Raw genomic sequence first — 24,312 nt, forward strand, 5'->3', positions numbered from 1 at the left:
GCTGAAATACTAGTTGCAGGAAAGTTTTGAAGGTAAATAAAATGTGTATAACTCTGAATGTGGCCAATTGGTATGACAAGTGACTTTTTTTTTTTCCAGTTTTTTTTTTTGTTGTTGTTGTTGTTATCATAGAAAGTATAATAGTGATTAAGGCTAAATAGACCAAAGATTGCTTGATTTTTCAATGTAGATGAATAAATAGTTACCATTCCAGGGGATATATCATGCTCAGAGCATCAGTACAAGAGTAGGTCTGCTTTTTCTAGATGTTTGTCACACAATCCACCATAGCTGGTAAGTTCCCAGAGTAGCATAGTGGGCCTGTGGGCAAAACAGCCTTTTCTCAAATGGTGAATACATTTCCTTTTGACAGTCCTGTTACAAAGCTTTACCTTGTGGCTTCCAGCCTCTGGCCCATTCCTCTGCATCTGGCCTGGTCTTTCTTTAGATGCAGTATTGCTAAAGCTTTCTCTATGAGCCTCCATCTATACCCCTTAGACCCAGTGTCATCAGCGTGCAGCTTTCCTAAGGGACTGCCCCTCCAGTTCTGAATCTAAGCCTTTTTGATGGAGACATTTTCATTTTTTATAACCCAGCTCTTATTAAGTGATGATTATTTAATAAGGCTGTTAGGAAACCAGATTGAAACCAGGTCCTAAAGTATTCAAAACGTAATGGGGACCGACAAACATTTATAGAAGACTTGAAGAACCGTTTTTAAAAAGCGAATTCAACCCAGTGGGTTTAATACGGAATGAAGTGAGGGGGTTGCTTCATTTCTTTGTTATTATTGCCATTGAGGGTAAATTTAAATAGAGTGAAATTACACAACTTAAATGTCCAGTTTGGTGATCCTGACAAATGTGAGCACCGTGTAATCCCCAGAGTCCTTGTCACCCCTAAAACTTCCTTATGGTCCTTCCAGGCACTTCCTATCGGCAACTCCCATTCTGATTTCTGTCCCCACAAATTGGTATTGTTTGTACTTTCTGGTCTGGTAAGGAATCCAAGTCTCATCAAAGGTCTCCAGCTAACAACAGAATAAGGAGGACAGCAATTTTCAGAGACTTTGCACCAACATGCCCTGTATCCTTGGGCAAAACACTTAATCTTCTTGAGCCTCGAGTACAGCATATTATTAAATGTCCTTGTGGCCCCTTTAGATCCAACCCTGCGCCGACACTTCTAGTCTCAAGCCCCACCGTCTGCTCAGTCCCTGAAACAAAAACAAGTGGGTTCACTCCTCCCTGCTTCCCCTCCTTATCCAGCCACATTGAGTTCCAGCTGTATCATATTAATTGTTCCTTGTAATGTTTTTGGATGTGTCTCTTCTTTGGCCACTGCCTTCTCTTCATTCCGGCCTTCTGAATTGTTAACAGCTGTCAAATTACTATCTTTACTCTCTTGCCCCTGGTCTCTCCATACAGTGTTGTCATTGCCCCAAAACAATTCTTCTCTGTTTAGAACCTTCCAAGACCCTCCACCTTTCAAGATGCTTCTCCACCACCTGGAGTGTTCAAATTCTGAAGTATGATAACCCAAGGGCCTGCGCCACCTGCCTCCAGCCCACTTTCAGTGTCCTGTTTCCTACCATGCTCTCTGGCCCTGCTCTGCCTTCCAGGTCCCCCTTCTTCGCAGTGGGGTTGCTCAAGGCTTAGTGCAGCCCTCCCCCTTTGTATTTTGAGGACATCTTGAGGGAGATGAGGCTGCTATTCATTTCCAGCATCTGCAAGTTAAATTGCTAAGGAAGATGGAATCTCTGGTCAGGGGTCTTACTTGGAGTTCAAGTTGATGTATTTTTTAAACTTAAAAAAATCACATAGAAGTTTTCATACATTTCTGACCACTTACTCAAGTCTGATTCTGAACTTTTTTTTGCAGTTGCTTTCATGGTAAAGGTGAGAAAGTTTGTATTTATGTGGAGAGGATATTAAGGGGTACTGAAATAGTGAATCCTATGGGTAAAGGGGCTAATCTGTACTCATCAATTCCCATCTCAAATCCTACCTGATGTGCTTGTCCATTTAATTCTAGAATGGTAGATTACCATTTCTGGGAATGAAGATAATTTCTAAAAGTCTTTGTGATAATTAGCAAACAGGGGAGAAAAAGGCTAAAAATAACTATTAAATATTGAATCAAGTTTTATATTTATAGCCCTGTTTGTTCACCATGGTTCACTCTGTCCTGGTTTTTCCAGTGTTTCATTTCTTCATTGTGAGTCAGCATTATATACCAATTGATCACTGCTAAAACAAAGATATTTTTATCTTTTCCAAACCTAGGTAAGAACCTCGATGCTATCCATGACATTACTGTGGCATATCCCCACAACATTCCTCAAACAGAGAAGCACCTCCTCCATGGCAACTTCCCCAAGGAAATCCACTTCCATGTCCATCGACATCCAGTAGACACCCTCCCCATGTCCAGGGAGGACCTGCAGCTCTGGTGCCACAAGCGGTGGGAGGAGAAGGAAGAGAGGCTGCGTTCCTTCTACCAGGGGGAGAAGAATTTCAATTTTACTGAACAGCATGTAATTCCACCTTGCAAGTCTGAGCTCAGGGTCCTTGTGGTCAAGTTGCTCTCTATACTGTACTGGACCCTTTTCAGCCCTGCAATGTGCCTGCTCATATATTTGTACAGCCCTGTTCGGTGGTATTTTATAGTCACCATTGTAATCTTTGTGCTGCAAGAGAGAATATTTGGCGGACTAGAAATCATTGAACTTGCATGTTACCGTCTTTTTCACAAGCAGGCACATTTAAACTTAAAGAAAAATGAATAAGATGGTCAGGCTCACAACGTAAAAACCTAAAGGGATATTTTGGAAATGTTCTAAGCCTTTGTAAACTGAGATGCATTTTGCATGATTGTCAGATATTTCTTACTATCATCATTATTTGTTAAAAGATATTTTGCACTTAATTTTGTTGGGGAAATATTGCTACAATTTTTTTTAATCTCTGAATGTAATCTTGATGCTGCGAATGTAGCAGGGATCGATTGCTGTGACATAACTTGGGCCATATTTTTATTAAACAATCATCAGGCTATTGATAGACAAGGTATACACAAGTTCTCTGAAAGGCCCAATCTTCTAACCCAACAGACTCACCAGACCAGAAGCAGGTGTGGAACTCATGAGTAGTGTGGCTCGACAGGCACTGGTACTTGACTGCCCAGCTCACCCCCAGAGGTGAGCACTCTTCCTCCATGCAGCCACGCACGTGGTGCCCAGGCTCGCTCCCTGGGCCCCGTCTGCATCCTTTGTATGCCAATCAAACCCATCCCATCCTCCCTTAAGATCAGAAAACATACCTCCCTTATCCCCAAGATGATCAACATAGGAATCTTCTCATTCCACATAGTATCTTGGGCTAACCAAGCGATCAAAAGACCACCTGTGCCCTTTCCTCACATGGAAAAATCACACCTGCACATGACTCAGGGAGCAACCACAGACTCTCCACTTGGAAACCTTAGTTTGAATTTTAAAAGCTAGGAATTAGCTCCAGTTCTTCACTCATCCTCAATCTTGCATGCTTAGTGCTGGTTTCCTTACAACTTGGCAGGTGTAGCTTTTTCTGTTAAAAGGGGTAGGCATGCAGCCACATGCTGTCTTAGAGGCATGCTGAGAGGAACATCCTGTTATTGTAGACAGAAACTTTCTTGTGAAATATTTTTTAAAGCCTACCAAAAAAGGAAGGTTATTGTTTTCTACATGTGCATGGGTATCTAGCTTCTGCCATTAAAACAACCACAAAAATACAGACATGGCAGTAATGGTTTATCCTAAATTGTTCAAGCCTGGTAGCTTTGATAAATTTTATACAAGGATAACACAAATGAATCCTTTTCAGTGATAGCAGGGAAATCTCTCTCTTTTTAGTCCCAGATTTACTCTTTCAATAGTAATATTTAAACCCACTTTTGATCAACTGTTCGTCTAAATATTTCTGTCACTTGGAGTCAGAGGAAAATCTAGCAAACCAAAAGCACTGACTCCTTCTGAGGCAAAAGGAGCATGTCATCATAGGTTCCAGCCCATTGGAGCTCTGCCCTCCATTTTTTTTTTTTTTTTTTTTTTTTTTGGCCTGGTAATAGGGATAATGGTCAAGCTGCAAAAATATGCGCCTATTAAAAGTCTTTAGCTGTTGGCCAGTCTGTGAGCTCTACTGCTCAGTGAGCCAGCTTCCAGAGCTACTTATTGCTTTATGTACTCTTGGGGCATGAATGCCTTCTCTTTAGTGACTTCTCATTTTTGCTTGACAGTGACTTCTACCCAGCAGTTCAGTCATCCATTGCCATGAAAGGTAAGCACATCATGAGCTGAACTTACTGAACAGATTCTATGAGAAAGCACTGGTTGGGGCAGAACACTGTGGACATATCGTATTTATTGAGACAGTATTAACTGGTGCCCCCGAAACCACCAACCCACACTTAACTGTTTCTTCATAGCTGCTATTGAGCTAAGCTGGCCTGAAATCTCATCTGCTCCAGAGGCTGAGGCAGGGGGATGACAAGTTCAAGGCTAGCCTGGGCAACTTTGCAAGGCCATGTCTCAAAATATAAAAGGGCTGGGAGTGTGACACAGTGATAAAGCACCCTACCTGTTGATCCTTTAGGGAGCTTACTAATTAGTTATTATGACATATTCCAGCCCAGCCATTTACCTTTGTGGGATTTAAGGGGGTTTTTTTGTTTTTGTTTTTTAAACAAAAAACAACTTTTTTTCCTTTCCTTAATGAGAGAAGTCTCTAAGTTTCTCCAAGACTTCTTTGGGTCATATTTAAATACAGAAATAGTTTAATAATCAGGATTGCACTTGTCCTGGGGTAAAAATGATAAGCTATGTTATCTACCCCAGGTGAAAACATAGCCCCTTCACCTGCCTTTCCTGCACATTTATTGGTCAAGTTACAACTACCATGTAAATGTGTTTAAGATAAAATACAAAATTGATTTTACCTGCTCAAAATTCATAATTACAAAGCACTAAAATCTGTAAAATCCACACTGTACTTGCTTTAAGATTTAGAAATAACTCCAAAAAATGAGTCTTCTATTTTATGACAGGAAGGTCTTTTTTCATTGTAATAATTCATGTTGATCTACACATTTTTAACTGTGTTTAAAGCCTGAGTCTTTTTTAATTTAAAAAAATTAAAGAACTATAGTTAATGATTTGGAGCTTAGAACTATTTAAAGTTGATACTGAAACACCACGTGCATTATCGCAGCAGCTCCAGTCATTGTGACATTCCCCGGGAGTTTTTTCTGCCGCGCTTCCCACCATCACCGTGGGCTCGGAGCAGCTGCAAGTCTTGCCCCTCCAGTGAGTTCTACTCACTGTTCTCTCAGTCCTTTGAAGGTGACTTTGAAATGTTCACAGTGTATATGTCCAATTGCCAAATTTACCATTCTAAAAGGTTCTAAGGATAGCAATGTGATCTATTTACAATATGAACCACTGTGCTTAAAATGTAAGGGGTATCGACTGGGTAACAAGTTCTTACACCACATATCTTTTATGAAACAAGTCAAAGTACTTGCTTCAAAATTTAGAGAATATAGTGAAAAACTTAAAAAATAAATGTTTAAAGAGCCCATCATTTTAGACTCCAATAATCCTTCCTTATGCCATCAAAATGCATGTTAGAAAAAAATAACAGCTTTCATGTAATGTCATTTTGAAATGAATTACTGCAATAGCACCATATCAAGAACGGGATATTGGTGGCCAAGACCACGTCTTGAGACAGGCATGTTCTGTTTCCCCTGAACTTCACGCTCTGGCCCCAATAATGACACCCCTGTGCACTCTTACAGTAAGGACTAATGGAGGAGCCTGTTGGTGTTAAATTGTTTACATTTTTTTATATAAATAATGTGCTTTCAGTGCCTTAGTTTGGGTTTCTTTCTTTTTTTTTATTCCAAGAATTCTGCAATGCATTTCTTAGGTAAAACCTCTTCCAGTGGGAGGAAAAGGTCTATAAGTACCAGTCACTGAGTGTAACACCACTCATTCACATGTGGGGAAGAGCACTCAGTGCTGAGGCGTGGTAGCCCTACAGTAGTTATCATGCTGTAGAAGATGAAAGTGGTTCTGCCACATGATGAGCTTTGGTTGAGGTCTGGCCCTAAAGTTGTCTTGTCCCTCCCTCAAATTTTTATTTCAGAACAGAATCTTGGTTTTAGTGATTCATTTTTTAAAAATATCCTTATGTGAAAAACACCAAGTTTTAAAAATAACTCACAGAATGGCCTTAGTTTTTAATGTCTACTGGTGTGTTTTGTGAGTCGTGTTATCTGTGATCCACATCCAGAATAAAGTGGTGTACGTGAAATAGAGTTTACATGTGTGTTCTGCCTCCATTTCCTCAGGCATCACAGAAACGACAGGTTCTGGTGCCACTTTGTCTCCCTGTGCTGTTACAGCCTTTCCAAGGGTAGCGTTCAGGAAGAACTGGTAGCTCAGGATTCTTTGGATTCTTCATTTGGCCTGTATTAAGAAAAAGTGGCCTAAGCTAAAAAAGGAGTATAGTGGTTCTCCTCAGGACAATTTAGTCATTCCAACACATGAGTCTTCAAGGTCAGTGGGACTCCATGCTCCCCTTCCTCTCACTGTTCAGCAGTACAATTATCTTACGCTAAAACTGCCTACTGTAAGCTGTGATGCCCACTCTGTTGTCAGTTCTCCGGTGAGCTCTCCGTTGTGAGTTTCATGGGAGGAAGCCCATGGTGGTGTTTGGGAAAGGGGCATGCAGGGCCGAAAGAGTGCAGACCTAGCTCCAAGAATGCTAGTCCCAAGGACTGAACCATGGGGCATCCAGGGCTTTTATGTTCTGTTTGAGCCAAGGGAAAGAATAGAACATGGTCTCTCTTTAGACCCCAACTAATCTCCAGTATGACCCATTTCATTGACAAATTATATAAACTCATTTGCCTAGAAATGCGATGTGGAACCCATCCCTGGGTTACTTGCCACCCTTTAGTGCCAGAGTTGGAGCTCATTTCCCTGGACCACAAGATGGGAGTGGGATGAATTTTAAGAGAACAGTCAGGCATCATTGCAAACAGCATGAATCGATGACAAATGACCACGAATGTCCACAACTATTAAACTTCCCAAACTTGCCAGTGGAGCTAGAGTAGGTGGGCATGATTTACAGAAAGCTTTCCAGGCTCCTGCCTGAGGACTGCACCCACAAGACCTAACAACCTCCCCAAAGCCCCACCTCCTGACACCATCACCCTGGGGTACGAATTCCAGGGAAACATGAGCAAATGTTCAGACCAGAACAATTACATACAGTGGGGAGGTGGACAGGTTTGACAGGACTAGGATAGAAATTAGACTTCTCTGAATATGTCTGACTTCATATTACACATGACTTTGGAACGAACTTTATATTTTACAGAATTATAAAATTAAAAGGGAAAATGCAATTCCTAAAAATCAAAAAGAAAATGAAAATCTATATCAATATTGTAGCTGAATCATGCAGAAAGGAATTATTTCAGGTAACTATAATGTATATCCCTAATAGTGAATAGCCTAAAGGCAAAAGAACTACCGAAAAAGTTAAATAATTTTTGTCATATTGTTGGCTGTCAGTTTATAGTTTATTTTCTGAAACTATTGCATTTACTATAAGATAAAGAGTATGGGTAATTATGATAATGTTGCTAGGAACTAAGATTTTCAGTGTAAAAGAAAAGATGTATAAATTTAAAATTAAAGCAATTAAGTAAAAACCTAATAATCCTAAGTATTTCTCTTTAATTAAAAAAAAAAATCCTTCTACTTTTTGCTCTCCCCATTGGAAATGCTCAGAAATAATAACCAACAGTAGCAGCGAGCCCCCTTAGTGCCTGATACTGGAAATCCATTTCCACTTAAAGAAATGAGGCAGAGGCTTGAAGACTTTAGTCTTTACAGTAAGTGTGAGTCTGCTGCTGAAGCAACTGGTATAGGACTCCATGGGTCAATATGGGTGGCCAGTCAGCCAGGCAGTCTTTCTGAGTGGCCAGTGTGTCTGGAAAGACCATCCACTTTGCTGTCTGTCCATGGAACCCTTTGGGGGCCCAGGGACCTACCCAGGGTGGATTGCTGTCCCTCAGACTGCCTAAGCCTTCCAGCCACAGGGCCAGCACCTCAGCAGGGTCAAGCAGACCAGCAGTTGAGCAGGCATCCACGTGCCCCCTTCTCTTCTACCAATGGGATCTCCCTGACTCTCCCTGGAAGCCCCTTGCTGTGACCTCACAGGCAGCCCAGTTCCCCATTGGTTCCTGCAATAGGGGAAGGACAGGGATCGGGCATCAGGGAGATGGTTCCTGACCCCAGGCTCATCCTCTACTCCAGCTCTTCCTGAGGTCAGGGCTGGCAAATCTGGCACACTACGGCCACTGCAGAGCTTTAATACCTGCTTGGGGGTGGGAGGGGCATGGATACCCTGATTAAATGGTCAGGCTTGAGCCTGGGAAACCAGAGCTTCCCCAGCTCCCCAGGGATTCTGATGGGCAGCCAACCTGCCTGATCTACTACCTCAGACCTCATACTTAGGCTCCCACCCTCAAGACCTCTGGTCACCCATGTATAAAATGAGCATTTGGCCTTAGATGTTCTGGAGGCCCTGAGTGATTCATGAGTTGATTTAATTCATTGTAAATATTTATTAACTCCTTACTAGATGTGAGCTCCTGGCTTGACCAGGGAAGAAGCAAAGATAGGCAAGCTTTGCTGTTTGCTCTTTACACACATTCACTCCTCTCTTCAAAAATAAACAAAACTGTTCATGAAGCAATGAAGCACCACATCCAGCCAACCAGACACAAGTAAAGAGGGTAAATCAAAGAAGACACCCTATGCCAAAGCCTCACCCTGCCTGCAGTGCCATGTTTGGGTGCAGATGCAGCTCCATCTACCTGTCCTGCAGGTGGGTAGAGGGCATCAACCCTGTGACCACCTGTCCACTGCCCAGGACTAGGATGGTGTTGAAGACAATAGCTGGGAGTACAAGGGCCCCACACTTGCTTCAAAAATCCAGAGACTGTTGTAAAGTGACAAAAGAACCGAGCCTGCTCCCTGTGATCATTTATATCCCTCCTTCCTGGCAGTGGACGCTTCCATGCCATGGGCTGGAGGAGAGAGAATCCATCTTCTCTGTAATGCCCCATTCTGTAAGGTCAGAACACCAACTGGGAAATGCCCTTTAGGGACCAGCAGCCTTCAGGGAATGGAGGAGAAGACTCAGGTCCCCTGGTTGGACCCAGTGGTACAGGGAGAAGGCCAGGGAAGCAGATGGGCTGTCAAGGTGTGGGTGCAAGGGACAAATGTGAAGTTGGACCTGAAGCCAGATGACAGAGGGCGCAGTGCTTTAAGGAAACTCAGATAGTTCTGTGGGTATGCAAAGAGCCTCCTCCTGTGGAGATTACTTCATTCTCTGGCTGCACATGACTGGAAGGTCACTTCCCCAGAGGAGCTAACCCCTGATTCTAGGTAGGGTATCACTGGGGATGAGAGCCCCTGCCTTCTCAGGAAGTTGCTGGCTAGAAACCAAGGGCCAGTTCCAGGGGAGTGCAGCCCAGTCAGCCTCACAGGGCCTGCTGGAGCAGGGCCCCACACTTGCTTCAATGTGCCTCTGCACCCTCTGCAGCTTCTCGGTAGTTTTTGAACGAGGACTCTCATATTTTTCTTTCACATTGGGCCCCACAACCAACGTAGTCAGTCCCTCCTGGTGGTTATAGGAGACCCAGGAAATTCTGACTTCAAACTGTGGTCCTAAGCCCTGGATCCATGCAGCTAGCCTTCCCCACCCGACTCCAGAATGGAGTCAAGCTCCCAGGTGAGCCTCGCACAGGCAGGCCGTCACTGAGGAATGGTTTTCCCAGTCTGTGGCCTGCAGAAGTCTCTGCGGAGCTGTGGGCACCTCCTTTCCAGAGATGCCTTCCCTGTGCAGCCTGGCATGCCCTGAAGGCCTCTCTCTTTCGGCCTCCAGGTGACCCATCACCTGAAGGTAGGGACTGGATCTTCATCTCTGCACCAGACACAGCGGGGGCCCAAGAAGCTCTTTTTCCCTTCTCACTGTTTGAACTGAAAAACACTCCAGCTCTGGAGTTCTGCCACTGACTCCTTACACCTCGGGGTTATACAGCTCATATATTGCCCCTTCCTGCCAGAGAAGCATGGGATGCCAAGGAAGGGCTTAGAAGTTGACCTGATACCCCTGAGCTCCAGGGACAACCTGACAGTTGCAATTGTATCACAGGTCCTTCAGAGCCTCCTTTCATTACCAGTCATTTTAAATACCCTATTATTTTTCAGAAACTTATAAAATAGTCAGGTTTATTTTTGAAATATCCATTATCCTCACAATGTGTGAAGTACATTGCTCTTTGCCCATGTGGATTCCGGGAAAGTCCTCCTGTGTTTATTTTTCTGAGAGTCATCAGAGATTAGGAGCCTGCTTTCCTGGCACTGAGAGGCGCTTGCATGAAGCAGCCCAGGCAGAAACTGGTCCAGGGAGGTTCAGGGGCAGCCTGTGCTGTAGGATAGGGATGATGGAAACTTCCCGATTTTCCTCTAGTGTGCAGAGGATGTAAAGGTGGTAAAGGTCGGCCTTTTTTTTTTTTTTTTTTTTTTTTTTTTATTGTTAAACTCATTTGGTCAGAATATTTTAGAAAAGTCTCCTATGTTCTAGAACAACATTTTGGTCCTGAGACCTTTCTGTACTCTTAAAACTTATTCAGGACCAAAAAGAACTTTATGTGGGTTATATCTATCACTACTTCCTGTGAAAAATGCTTGAAATGTATATGTATGTGGGTATACTACACATGTGTGTGCCCACACGAGCACACACACACTTTACTAGGCCCCACCTGACCAGATGGCAGGGCACATAAGCCACACAGTGTTGACTTGATGTGCCTCCTGAAATGGCCTTGGGGACCAACAAGAGTACCTCATATAGAAACCATTGTCTGGATTGTGCGTTTTCTCTGCTGTGTGCTGTGGCAGCCTGGGCTATGGAAGAGAGGACTAGGGGGAGCCAGACCTGGCAGCCAGGAGACAAGACTATCTTCCGAGCTCCCAAACCCAACAGTTGTAACTCTGAGCAAGTCCCCTCCCTCAATGAGCCTTAGTGAACTCATCTATAAATTGATGTCACAGAGCCACTCTCAACCAAGCTGCACAGCAGAGATGTGCAATGTTAAAAGGACAGGTCCCTGCCCTAGAGCAGTCATATCAGAATAAAAGTGTGGACCTGGGCTTCAGTGTCTGAAATTCCTCAGGGGGACATTGAAAGGACATAGGAGAAGGGCACATCGTTCTTGCCAAAAATCCTTAACCTTCATCCAACCACAAGCTAAAGGCACAGCCAAATGTCAAAGCCGGAACAGTTTGGGCAACCAAATAAAAGTAAATAGAAAGTGATTATAACCCACAGAATGAAATAAATATCCACAAGTCCCTACTAATATAAATAATTGAATACACAAATAAATGGGGGAGAAGGGACCACTCTTCCTTATAACAGCATTCCTATTAATAAATGTAGAAGGGGCCCGGCGCAGTAGCACATGCCTGTAATCCCAGCAGCTCAGGAGGCTGAGGCAGGAGAATCGTGAGTTCAAAGCTAGCCTCTGCAAAAAGCAAGGCCCTAAGCAACTTAGGGAGACCCTGTCTCTAAATAAAATACAAAGTACGGCTGGGGATGTGGCTCAATGGTCGAGTGCCCCTGAGTTCAATCCCCAGTATCCAAAAAAAAAAAAAATTAATTAATTAATTAATGTAGAAGGGGCTAGGGTTGAAGCTCAGTGGTAGAGCACTTGCCTAGCATGTGTGAGGCACTGGGTTCAATTCTAAGAACCGCATATAAATAAATTGAGTAAAATAAAGGTCCCTCAACATCTAAAAAAGAATATTAAAAATAAATAAATGTAGAAGAAATGATGGAAATAGCAAATCACCATTTGTCAGACACCATAGTAATAACTGATGCAGGCAAAACCCATAGATGGACATTAAATTTAATGACTAAAAATACATGATGAGAAACAGAATATGGATATAGTTTCACAGTGTCTCCTCATGAGAGCTCTTTATTACAATGGGGAAAAGTAGAGAAGTCTGGCAAACACCACCTTAACCAAGTACCCAAGGTCAACATCACCAGACTGGGACACTTTGTCATCATGTACCCCCAAGAAGGGTATAGCATCCTTGCCAAAAATCCTTAACCTTCATCCAATCACAAGAAAAGTTCACCAGATCCCAAATGGAGAGACATTTTACAAATCAACTGGCCAGCGCTCCTTAAGTATTCAGTTCAAGAAAAACAAAGACTTTTGAGAATTGTGGAGGCTGAGACATAACAAATAAATACAAACTGGGATCCAGACCTGAGTGCTGGCAAAATCTGAATATGCTCTTTAACTTAGCTAATATTATTGTGTCTGTGGTTTTTTAAGTTCTTTTTGGTTGTCTTGTTGTTGTTTTCTTTTTATATTTTTTGTTCTTATTTTTGTATCTGTGTTTGATAACTGTACCCTGGTTATTTTGTATGGTAGTAACATCTGGGAGGCTGTGTGAAGTGTGCACACCTGTCTTGAGACTCCCTGCCGGACGGTCCTTCTGCTGGGAGCCCTCTTCTGGGATGTCCACGTGGTTTGCTCATTCACTCCCTTCCTGTCTTTACTCAACAGGCAGTGGCCTGAGATGTCATCAGTTTTTCCACTGTAGGAGAATGTCATTCATCCAAGCCACGTGCTCCCTGTTCATTCACTTTTCAGGAAACATCCCCCACAATCTTCCTATTGAGGCCGAGGAGGAAAAATAGCAAGGAAGGGGAGAGGTTGGGCCAGTGCGTCATCTTTCTTGGCTGGATGAAAAGAAGGTCAAAGGATATGAACCATGAGTGGGGCCTGCAAATGTCCAAATGGGGGTGTTGTTGGGCTGGACAAAGGGCAACTTCTACCCACTATTCCTTCCCTCCAGGCCCAGGGCCAGAATCAGGGCTGGCCAGTGACAGAAGCCAAGAGCACCCCCTCTTGGCTCACCCCTGGGGCCAGACGTTCCCAGAATGCACCAGATCAGAAGACAGGCATGCTGGCCTATGTGTGTCCCCCAACTGTCCTATGTGTGATGCATGCCTGCTGTGGGCATGAGCGGAGCCTGGGCCCTGTGACAAACTTCACAGAAAACTAATGAAAATCCATGAGCCTTTCCAGCCATGCTTGGGTTTGAGTCTTATGGCCTTCTGTCATGGATGGAGGCTAGTTGCAGAATCGTGTAGAACTGGGCAGCTCCAAAGTGAGGTCCCTCTGCTCAGTAGGAAAGGATTGGAGGAGGCCCCGTGGGTAAACACAATCTGATCAGCAACTCAGGCCTGCTGGTCACTCGTTCTGGAGAATTTGTGGAGAGCCCGCTGCAGCTGGGGTGTGGATGGAGGTAACTGGGGGTGGCCCAGTCTTGAGGCAAAGCAACTGGTGGTGGCAGTGGTGTGGGATAGTCAGGGTTAGCGGGTTACAGCAGAAAATGTCTATTGCATGTTGTCTGCATGCCGGAGAGTTGTCACAGGTATTTTAAATGAAGTGATGGCTCCGGTGTTGCATGCCCTGAGGGGTTCAGAGCGGGAGTGGGGAGATGAGCATGTTGGTTCAGGGGGTCTGCTGGGATAAGGCATCGACCTCTAGTTGCCATATGACAGGAAACACTCGCACCTCATACTTCCACCCTCTGCCAACCTTGCTCCAGCCTCTCTCCCTTACAGGCCTTGTTCCTGTTCACTCCTCCAGACCCATCTCTGCTCTGTCTCAGGTCTGCTCCGGGCAGACCCAGGCAAAGGCTAAGCTGGCAGCAGAGCCCTTGGGCCCTGGACCCCGCCCTTGCACCCACAGCTGGTCTCCACTCACCCTCTGAGGCAGGTACCTGAGTGTATCACGCTGGGACTGCTCTCTCTGGGATTCCAGGCGGCCTTGCAGGACTTAGGGGCAAGAAGAGCCGCACGGGGCAGGAGTCCTCTTCTATAGCCGGCTTTCACAGCCATAGCTTAACAAACCAAGAAAACGGTGGTCTTCTTCCCAGCTCTCCTTCCTCTGAAGAGAACCCCCTGCCTCTGGGTCCTGACCCTGGGGATCCTGTGTGACGAGCTCATGGAGGGCTCTGCTTCCCTGCCTTCTCATACTCCCGGGACCACTACCCACATTCGACTTCCAGGACAAACAGTTCTGGTCTATGTGGCCAGTCAAACTCAAGCCTGAGTCCCCGTCTTCAACAGAGGCACGAGGTCATTAGGGTCTGTGGGTGGAACTTCTCTGCTGGCAGCCTTGTGTCATGGAGAGAGCACAGGCCCATCTAGATCCCACCCCAGTGTCATCGAAGGCCCATTGCTTGGGCTTGGCAGAGCTCAAGGCTGCTTAACCCTCCTGAGCCTCAGTTTTCTTAGCTGGAAAGTGGAGATGATAATACTCAGCTCAGGGTCATGTTCAAGGAGATGAAATAATAGATGTAAAGCAGATAAGAGAGGACATGAGAAGAAAGGAAACCGAAAATCTATAAAAGGGGCAGGACATCCTCTCTCCCTGGGACACCAGCTCTGGACACCCTCCTCTCTGGAGGAGTCTCCCTGCCCCACTGTGTGTGTGTGTGTGTGTGTGTGTGTGTGCGCGCGCGCGAGCTCTAGCCTTTAAAGAAAACTTTTTCTCTTGCCTCAGCGTTTCTAGGGTGTTCAGTCTTCATCACCAGGGGAACAGGTCCCAATCCTGATTTTCAAGACCGGGTTTAGTCAGTACCTTCTAGACTAGAAAAGTTAGGGCCCTAGTGATGAACACTTATCTAGGGGCTGGGGGAAGAGTTGACGTGAAAAAGCATCACAAAAGGCGTTGCTGGACAGGGTGGATGTGGACTCACTGATCTAAGACCCTGAAAAGGAAAGAGGGAGGGAAAGTCAAAAGGGATGATCTACAGTAAAACTGTCACTTGGTCAATGAGGTCCAAGCTCTGCAGGCTCCTTTTATTCTGGATCCCCAGAATAATAAGGACAATCATCCTTTGGTGCCACTCCAGTCAATGGACCAGGCAGGGGTTACAATTCTTTTAATTTATGGTCCTGGTTCAACTGACTTTCAGCCCCAGATGCTGAAAAGAGACAAAGAAGAGGCAAACAGCAAGAAGGTGGAGAGGGATGACTGAGGATGACCATGACACCTTAGGCTCATACAGTGACCTTAGTGGCATCCGATAGTCCCAGAATCTTAGACCCACACAATGGTACACGGGACCACACCCCATGTCACCCTGCTTTTCTGAGGGTGTTGCTGAAAAGCACTAATGTCCCTCAGATGTGAATGTGCCATGAGGTTAAACATTACTACTGAGTGATTGTACAAAAGAATGCAGTTGGTCACACAATCGGGCAACAAAGATCTATAGCATTCTTAGCTTGAAACAAGGCCCGGTAGAGTACAGCCCTCCTCTAACCAGCAGCTGTGTTCAGGACACAGGAGGCTTCTCTTCTGGTAGAGCTTGATTAGCAGTGCTGGGACACTTATTAAGCATAGGGAATATGGATACTGTTGGAACCTCATAGCTGCTCCTCATAGATGCATGGCCTTGGTTCAAAGCAATACCTGATCTGCTGAACCACCCCCAAAACTTCTGACAGGAGGCCAGGGGAGAACTGGAAGGAGAGCTGAATTAACATAAACCTCCAAGGACTTAGGAAACTCGTGGCAGAGTCTTCAAAGCAATCATTAAATCCTCTAACGCCAGGATTATGAGTTCCTTCACCATCCCCAATAAGTCAGCCCCTCAATTTCTGGAGAAGGGGTACTCAGAAGATGAGGAACTCACCATGGGAAGGAGGAGGAGCAGGAAGACAGTTGAAGACATTCCCAACCATCAGGAACTTGGGCAAATTCTTACTGCACATTAAGGATCTTGACCTTGAACAGAAGGGGTATTAGAACAATCCAGACAGATACCCAACCCCTCTACAGAAACAGCGTGACTGTTAATGAGGTCACAGAGGCTTTAGCTATAGAGACCTGATGGAAAACCGCCTTCCTCTTGGGGCAGAAGGAGTGGGACCTACCAGTCTCCCAAGAGCCTGGCAGAGTGGGACTCCCAAAGCTGTCTAGCAGGATGTGAGTCCTTGATTAGCCCATGACAGGGTTGTGATTCCACGTCAGCAAAGAAACTGCCTCTTGGCCCCAAATCCCACAGGGAGACTCATGTGGCCAAAGCGGGCCTTTCTAGTGGACTCAAACCCTGCCCCTCCACCTTCTGCCACCTCCCCTCCCCCTGCACTCTGCTCACCCACACACTGCCTCCCAGGGTCTCCACACTCTGTCTGCCACTCTCAGGGTGCCCTGACCCGTGCTGCCCAGTGCTTGCTCCCTTCCTGAGCAGCTTTCTCAGGACCACAGCACTCCATGACTCTATGCATTTTCTCTCCCTAGAGGATTACAAGGACCTTCCCAGGGGACTCCTGACAGGCACCTTGGTCTCCCGCAGAGCTTACTACCTGTACCCTACAGAGCTCTGCATGTAACTGGAGCTTAAAATAGCTTGTTGAAGGACAGATCTGAACAAAAACTTGGAATGAGAGCATTTTCTAGCAGGTGGGTCTGTCTCCTCCGAAAACCTCCTTGGCCTGTTCAGCTCCTACCAATAATGAATGGTGAATTGATTGCTGACATTTATAGCGCTGCCCGGGGGCCCCCAAGCCTTTTCTCTTGCTCCTTCCCATCTAAATGTTCTCCACATAGGGCGAAAGGGGGCCCTGCAGGGGCCCTGACTAGGTGGGATGGTTCTGTGTTTTCCTAGAAGCTCATGTCCAAATGGCCAAAGCCCACATGATATGCACCATCCAGAACCCAACTTCTGCACCTGGCAGTAGGGACGGAGAGACCAGCCTCATGCAAAGAAAAAAGACAAAGCCACCTCATCTTCAGAGATTCCCTGGTTCCCCACAGGGAGACTGAAAAGCTCAGCTTTAAACTTGAGGGGACTTTTCAGGCCACATCTGGAGTCCATTTCACATCCAGCTCACACCTCCAGGAAAAGCAGCCCGTGTTTTATTGCTCTTCGCATTTTCCCTTGGCTGGGCTGGCTGCGTTGCCGTCCCCACTCCTCAGGGTCAGAGTGAGAAGCAGACACGTCGACTCTCATGACCTCGCGCTCTCCCTGGCCTTCTGCACCTGATCCCTGTTGGGCCAGGAATGCAACCGTTTCCACAGCAAATAGTCATAAACAGCCAAAAAGGACCAGGACTTCGGGTGCAGACGTAGGGGCAGGGAGTAGCTGCAAACGCTTTGGCAGGGCATGCTTCCAGACAGATGTCTTTCGCCATAAACCTGGGGGACTGCAGAGCAAGAAGTGGGCCAGGTTGCTAATGACATCTGTGAAGTGCATTAGGCCCGAGCTCAGGCAGTGACTCAGAACTTCCTCCTGGTGCTCACCTCCACTCAAGGCAAATGGGGTTGGGGCTGGGGGCCAGAGGCCCCGGGAAGTTGGGTGTGCAAACAGGGGAACTAGAGCGAGAGAGGTTGCCCAAGATATGGACACCCCAAGTTCCCAAACCCACTCTGTACTGTGTATCAGTCCACTCTCCAATTCTTTTCTTCCTCCCAAACATCACATTTATGATTGAATCAACCTACTGGGGCAGAGCCCAGAAACAGACAGAAAAACCTTATTTCCAATAAAACATGTCCAACTGTCCTGATAGTGGTGATGTTTTCAGCTTGGAATTGGAGGATGGTTGTGATCTCTGTGCAACCTAAATGGGTGTGTCGCCCTGAGTACAACGCCTTAGAGATGCAGCTTGGATTTTCTCCAGTGTCTTCTCTTGGAGCAGGATGGGTTTCATGACCAGTTTCCACAACATCCATTGCAGAGCAAGAGGGTTTTGCTTTTGTTTCCTGGCCGGGAATCCAGGATGCTGAAAGTCTCTTGAGAAGACCTGGGAAGAACTGAGTCACCCTTACACCCCTGCATGGTGGAGAGAGCCTTAATTCTAATTAGAACACTCCTGCAACGTCTCTGGGCACCTGCTACGTGCAGGCTATGTGACCAGAAAACAGCGTCCATACTCTCTGTCTTCAGCTATGTGAAGATGTGGGCAGACACGTGGCTCAGAATGAGCAGGTTGCACTGCATCTTGCACTAGGACAGGGGTACAGTGTGCAGAGGAGGCATGAAACTTGGGAGGGACAGAGAAATCAGACTCAGGGCAAAGGGACAGCTCCTTGGAGTAGGGGGCAGGAGGAGGTGTTTGCATCTGGGCAGACGTGGAAGTGAGAATTCAGCGCAGTACAGGGAATGGCATCAGCAAAGAAGGGCACAGAATGTGACAGGCAAGGCAGGCCCTGGGAACGACAGAGAACCCCTGTCCTGAAGCTTGACATGGCTGTGGCCACGAGCAGGGAGGACAGCGGTCTTGGATCTTGGGTTCTTGGATCTCGTAGCCATCTGGCAGGCCGGCAGTTTGAGGTCTTCATTCCCATAGAGCTGTACTTGGCTGAGGCTGGGTGGTGGCTGCCCTTAGACAGGACAATTAGTCTTCAGTCTTCCTCACCACTCCCTATTGTGGCCTGTCATTAGCTGCCTCCCTTCCCTCCGGGGTGCTCCCCTTCTGTCATCTCCCTGCCCTCTGTGGTCTTTGAGCTTGAGGAGAATTGCTACCAGGAAAGTATCTCAAGAGCTAAGAAGTCTACGGGCTGGAGTCGGGGAGGCCAGTGAGGGGTTCCTGAAAGAATCCTTGCACAGGGAAGGGTATGTAGAAGGCAGAAGGTGGAGCTCTGAGGGGGTCATCAGGTCACAAAAGAGGGGCCCTTTTGAAAAGGATTAGCGCCCTCATACAGGAGATGCGCGGATGAGCTCCTTGCTGCTTCTGCCATGTGAGGACACATGTCTATGAAGACACTGTCTATGAAGCACAAAGAAGGTCCTAGCAGGCTGGGGCCGTGGCTCAGTGGCAGAGCGCTTGCCCATTCTGTCTATCTACAGCTACAGTTTTTTTTTTTTATTTTTAAGAAGCTCCTTGCAGATACCGAATCTGTCCCGCTCTGGAACTTCCCAGCCCCGAGAACTGTGAGCAATGACTGTGTCTTTTAAGCCACCCAGTCTGGTACTTTGTTACAGCAGCCTGAACTGACGAGGATACCTCTGTCAGCACATCCTTCACCTGAAAAGATGTGACCTGAGAGGCTGGAGCAATATCTCCCCGCTCTTCACACACAGGGGTGGTGGGTGCAGGCCAGACCCCGCCGGGCTGCCTGTCCCTGCCTGAGTCACATGGAATAATTCTGTCTCTTGTTCCTCTGAAGCAATGCGGGGGGACGGGTGGAGTGGGTGGAACTGAGTCATGTGAGCCTCTTCAACAGATGGGGGAGGACAGTGAGTCACAGCTCCGGCTCTTAATCGGAAGCAGAGTAGAAACTGGCAGGGAAGGTATCCATGGCCAGGTCTAGGGTAGCTTGCTGGCAGCTGTCACTTAAACAGTGACAGATATGGCTGTCATCGTGCGAGGCTCCACAGTTAAGGTACACGTATCTCCCCACAGGATCTCAGCTTTTAGTGACATCTTAAGTGGCTATTTGATGACCATCTGCATCTGTTCAGGATGCTGTGGATACAGGGGCTGGACTTGGTTTAGCTCATTGTATTTTTAGCGTTGAGTCCATTTAAAATAGCCACCTGAGTAAGAGTATGAATGGCTCTGCTTGGTGTTAGAATGTAATATGATGTATAAATGTGTGGGTGCGTGATCTATTTATACACATAGACGAGCTATTTCACATATGGATAACTTTCGAAGAATAAGCACATACAGGACCCTAATCAAAGCCTTGCTTCTTGAGGACCGGCTGGGGAGAGGAATCAGAAATCATAGGAAAATTTATCTTCACTTTATGTCTCTCTCTGATTCTGTTTTTACAGTGACAAAACTCCCTTCCACTGAATAACACGTAGTAAGCAGATTTTGCATCCATTGGCACAGCCTTGATTTTGACCCCCCTGGGTCCACTCCTTGTTGGGTGGATTCACCTTTGGGCTTGGGGACATCATTGTGACCCATCTTTTGGGTGTCATATCAGGTGTTGAGGAGACAGGACCTGCATTATAGACAGCTGGGATCGAACGCTGGAGGAGGGGAAATGGCAGAGATTAGTGCCAGCTAGGGCTCCAGGCTGGTAGAAGATGCTATCAAGGCTGAGTGAAGGGTAAGGTCAGAGCTGAGCAGAGCCAGGGAGCTGTGGGGCGAGGTGTACTCTGTGCTGGATCATCTGGTGGGCAGGCTAGGACCTCTATAAAGAGGAGGGATCCTGTCAGTCTGGGTCTTTGGCAGCAAGGATGAACGATTGAACTCATTGGCTCCACAAATCCAGAAGCTCCTTTCCTGCCCATCTCCCTTTCTGCAGACTCTAGGAAGAACTTAAACCTCCCAGTCTTTGGCTAAGGAGGCTGCACACAGGAGCCAGTGGGCATGTTAAGGTTTTGACTTGGGTTTACAAGACTGGCTACAGTCCTGGCTCTACCAGTTACTCATCAATTTCTCTAAGCCCTGTTAAGCTGAATTTAACTTGAAGGTGCTTCTGTACTTTGAGCTCTGACCTAGCCAACTGCAACCTAACTTAGTTGCAAACAAGCTGCAAGCTAATTTAAGTGTACATTTGTTCAAGTAACAAATATCTGAGTCTGAATCACAACAGCTGAGCTGCAACCAATCACAGGCGGCCAATGGCCTGCACCTCAGGTCCCCTTGCCCAGATAGATAGACTGTTCATTGCTCATTACTCAGAAGGAGGCTTATGTTAGGAGCAGGTGGGGTTCATGGTTTCTCTGATCTGGTCTTGGGCTCTACGCACTTGGCCTTCATTAGCCTTGCTTATCCCTTTAGTAGTGTCTGCAGCTCACATCACACCTACAGGGCATCTTGGGCAGGGAGAGCTTCCTGACTCACCTTTCCTCCAGCCCCAGTGCTATTAGACCTCTGTATGGTATCAGTGTGACTCCTGGAGGGAGCGGGTTCTCACCAGCTCCCAGTAGGAGGCAGGGAGCAGGGTTTCCCACCTCCCCTGCTGTCCAATAGTTTTTGCTTCTACCTTCATCCAGGGGCAGTGGCTTGTGCCTGAACCTTTAGTTTCCTGTCCTTCTGATGTCTTAAGGTTTTTCTTGTAAAAGACAAGGGTCTGGTGAGTGGGATTTTGTGCCTGCTCTTCAGTGGTAGGGGATCACCCAAATTTCAAGCCCGTGGCCATCTGCCTTTACCCAGGTTTTCTTAAAAAAAAAAAAAAAAAAAAAAGAAAAGAAAAAAAAAAAAAAGAAAGAAATTGTTGGTCCCTGCAGCTCAGGAGGCTGAGGCAGTAGGATTGTGAGTTCCAAACCAGCCTCAGCAACTTAACGAGACCCTGTATCAATATAAAATATTTAAAAAGCCATGGGGATATGGCTCAGTGGTTCTGCACCTCTGGGTTCAATTCCTGGTACAAAAACAAAACGAACAAAGAAGGAGGGGGGCGGCACGGGGGAAGGGGCATCTGTTAGAAGGTCATGGTTAAGAACTTGTGAGTGACTGCTTCGAGATTTAACAATAGAAACTATTGAAAATTAAATAGAGAATAAGGTTTCTATTTTGCAATGGCACTAGAACAATGAAATAGGCATATTAAACTGTACACTTTAAATTTGTGTGTATGTCAATTATGTCTCAGTAAAGCTTTGAAAAAATGAAATAAAATGAAAAAAAAAGTGTATCCAGAAAACAACATGTCTTGGCTAGAGAATAATTTGAATGCATCGATCATCTAACTAAATGTAAATGGACCAAACTTGACAGTTCAAATGAAAGTCATTGGATTATTTGAAAGAACAGAATTCTGTTATATTTAATAAAAAACAAAAAAAAAATAAATAAGGACTTCAAAAAGACATATAAAAAATAAGGACTCTATAGAGGTAATAGGATTTTTAAAAGATTGGACAATTTTAAGTGAATTGAATTTTAGATAAGGTAGGTAATATGACAGAAAATACAAATAGACTATTTCTCAAGGAGAAATATAAAATTTGAATATACTTTTAAATAAATTAAATAATAACCTAATAAAAGTAAGAAAAATTTCTCATCAGATAGCTTAATAGAGCATTCATGCCGTCACCTCCTCCCTTTGAAACCTGACTAAATTTATCCTTGTAGAATACAAACTGTTCTTGAGATGAGAAGCAGATAAAGTGAGTTTCTTGACTCATCTAATGAAGCTGTCAAAACTTGCCATCAAAACAAGAAGAGAGCCAGACAAGGTGGCGCACATATACTCCATCCCAGTGACTTGGGAGTCTGAGGTAGGAGGATCGCCAGTTTGAGGTCAGCCTCAGCAACTTAGTGAATCACCAAGAAATTTAGCAAGATCCTGTCTCAAAATTTAAAAAAAATAAAGGCTGGAGATGTGGTAAGTGGTTAAGTGCCTCCGGGTTCAATCTCCAGTAAAAAAAGGAGAGAGAATATTGAATATTGATAAAGAAGTTCATTAATGTGTAAAAAGGAATACTTCAGGAACAAGTTTAGCCCAGGATTGTAAACATGAGTTAATATTAGAGAGTTAATATAATTCACTACACAAACAGATGAAAAACCTCTGTTGTTATTTCAATAGATACAGAAAAAACATTTGCTATGATTCCAAAATCGATTTATAATAAAAATTATGGACTGCCAGGGAGAGGGAAACTTCCTTAACTCAACACGGTATCCATGCCTAACCCTAGCCAGCTTCATAATTAATGATGACACAGAAGAAGGATTTCTGTTGTGATTGGAGGTGAGAACAGCCAGTCCTGACTAAGGCAGTGAGATGAGAAAGTAAATCAGAGAGTAAGGAGTGGAAAGGAAGAAACAAAGTTCTCACTTTTATAGATGATACAACTCTGCAATAAAATCTGAGAACAGAAATTATTAGACACATTAGGGTGTTGTCTTAATTAAAAATATGAACACACACACAATATTTATGTATTTTTTAATTTGCCAGCAACTTGAATAGAAAAGATACTTTTTAAAAGAGGCCAAATCTTACCTAAGAAGTGCATTACTTGGGTAAAAATCCAGTCAGTGGTGCAACATAACCAAAGTTTATTTTTTCGTTCATGTGCTCCTTCAAAGCCATTCAAGTTGTTGGTGATAGAGAGACTCTGGCTCTTCTCCTCCCACCCCCACTCCGTGGAGTCCTCTGCACCCATCTGGTTGGAGGGGAGGGGCCCAACAGGAGGCCCCACTTGCTTCTCTGTTCCTGTCCCCTAAGGACCACACATCCCATGGCAACCACCTCACACTCTGGAAGAGGGTCATAGACCATGCTGGACAACTGTCCGTGTTTCTCTTATGAATGGTGTAGAAAATAGAAATAATTTTTAACTTGAAAATAAATCTAACAAAAGTTGTGAGAGAAGGAGAATGGGAGGGGGAGGGGGAAAAGGAAGGGAGAGGTAGGGATCGTGGACTGGAATTGATTTCCGTACGTGTATGGGTTTGTCAGGATGAACCCAATGACTATGTTTAACTATAAAACTCTAATAATGATTTAAAAATGCAAATAAAGTTGTGTAAGATGTGTATGTTTTCATGCATGTGTGTATATCCATATATAATAAAAAAATTATCCAGCTGGGTTCAGTGGTGTAACAACCTCTTGGGAGGTTGAAAGAGGAGAATGGCAAGTTCAAGGCCAGCCTGGGCAAGTTCATGGGACCCTGTCTCAAAATTAAAAAGAATGTAAACTAACAAGATGTAGTTTAGTGGTAAAGCATCCCTAGGTTCAAGACCCAATAAAGGAAAGAAAGAAAGGAAGAAAAGAAGGAAGGAAGGAAGGAAGGAAGGAAGGAAGGAAGGGAGGAAGGGAGGGAGGGAGGGAGGGAGGGAGGGAGGGAAGGAGGAAGGCACTAAAGAAGACATGAGAAACAGAAAGATGGACCATGCTTATGGGTGGGAGAAGCCGACATCCTAACAATTCTAATTATCTGCTCATTCGTCTATATTTCCAATGAAATCCTAATAAAATTCCCACTGCTTTATATGAACCTGAAAGCCAATGGTGTAATCTAATTGGATGAACAACAGACAGAAAATTGCCACAAAGCTTGGAAGAGGGTTGGGTGAGGTATTCTGACTAGATGTCAAGCTTACGAAGGTACTGTCATTGCAGAAGGTGGGATTGGCACCAGGTTAGATCAGTGGTCAAGTGAAAACTTGATATATTTCAGAAGTGCCATTACAACCTCAGTGTCAAAGGACAGAA

At 45.3% G+C, this 24,312-nt stretch overlaps 1 protein-coding gene across 14 annotated transcripts in view; it reads left to right on the forward strand.

Annotated features, from left to right (window-relative positions):
* Lclat1 (lysocardiolipin acyltransferase 1) overlaps positions 1-24,312 on the forward strand; it is a 233,340-nt gene that overhangs the window by 193,146 nt on the left and 15,882 nt on the right. For 12 of the 14 annotated variants that reach the window (XM_076832820.2, XM_076832818.2, XM_076832819.2 and 9 more), the window contains one exon: positions 2,286-6,353. The exons of 1 other annotated variant lie outside the window; for it this stretch is intronic. In XM_076832820.2, coding sequence (XP_076688935.2) covers positions 2,286-2,788 — 503 coding nt within the window. In that variant the 3' untranslated portion in view covers positions 2,789-6,353. Of the gene's footprint in view, positions 1-2,285; positions 6,354-24,312 lie in introns of those variants that run through there. One more of the 14 variants, XM_076832831.2, reaches the window with a different exon arrangement.

The sequence above is a fragment of the Callospermophilus lateralis genome, chromosome 14 (genome assembly GCF_048772815.1).
Source record: "Callospermophilus lateralis isolate mCalLat2 chromosome 14, mCalLat2.hap1, whole genome shotgun sequence".
Lineage (NCBI taxonomy): Eukaryota > Metazoa > Chordata > Mammalia > Rodentia > Sciuridae > Callospermophilus > Callospermophilus lateralis.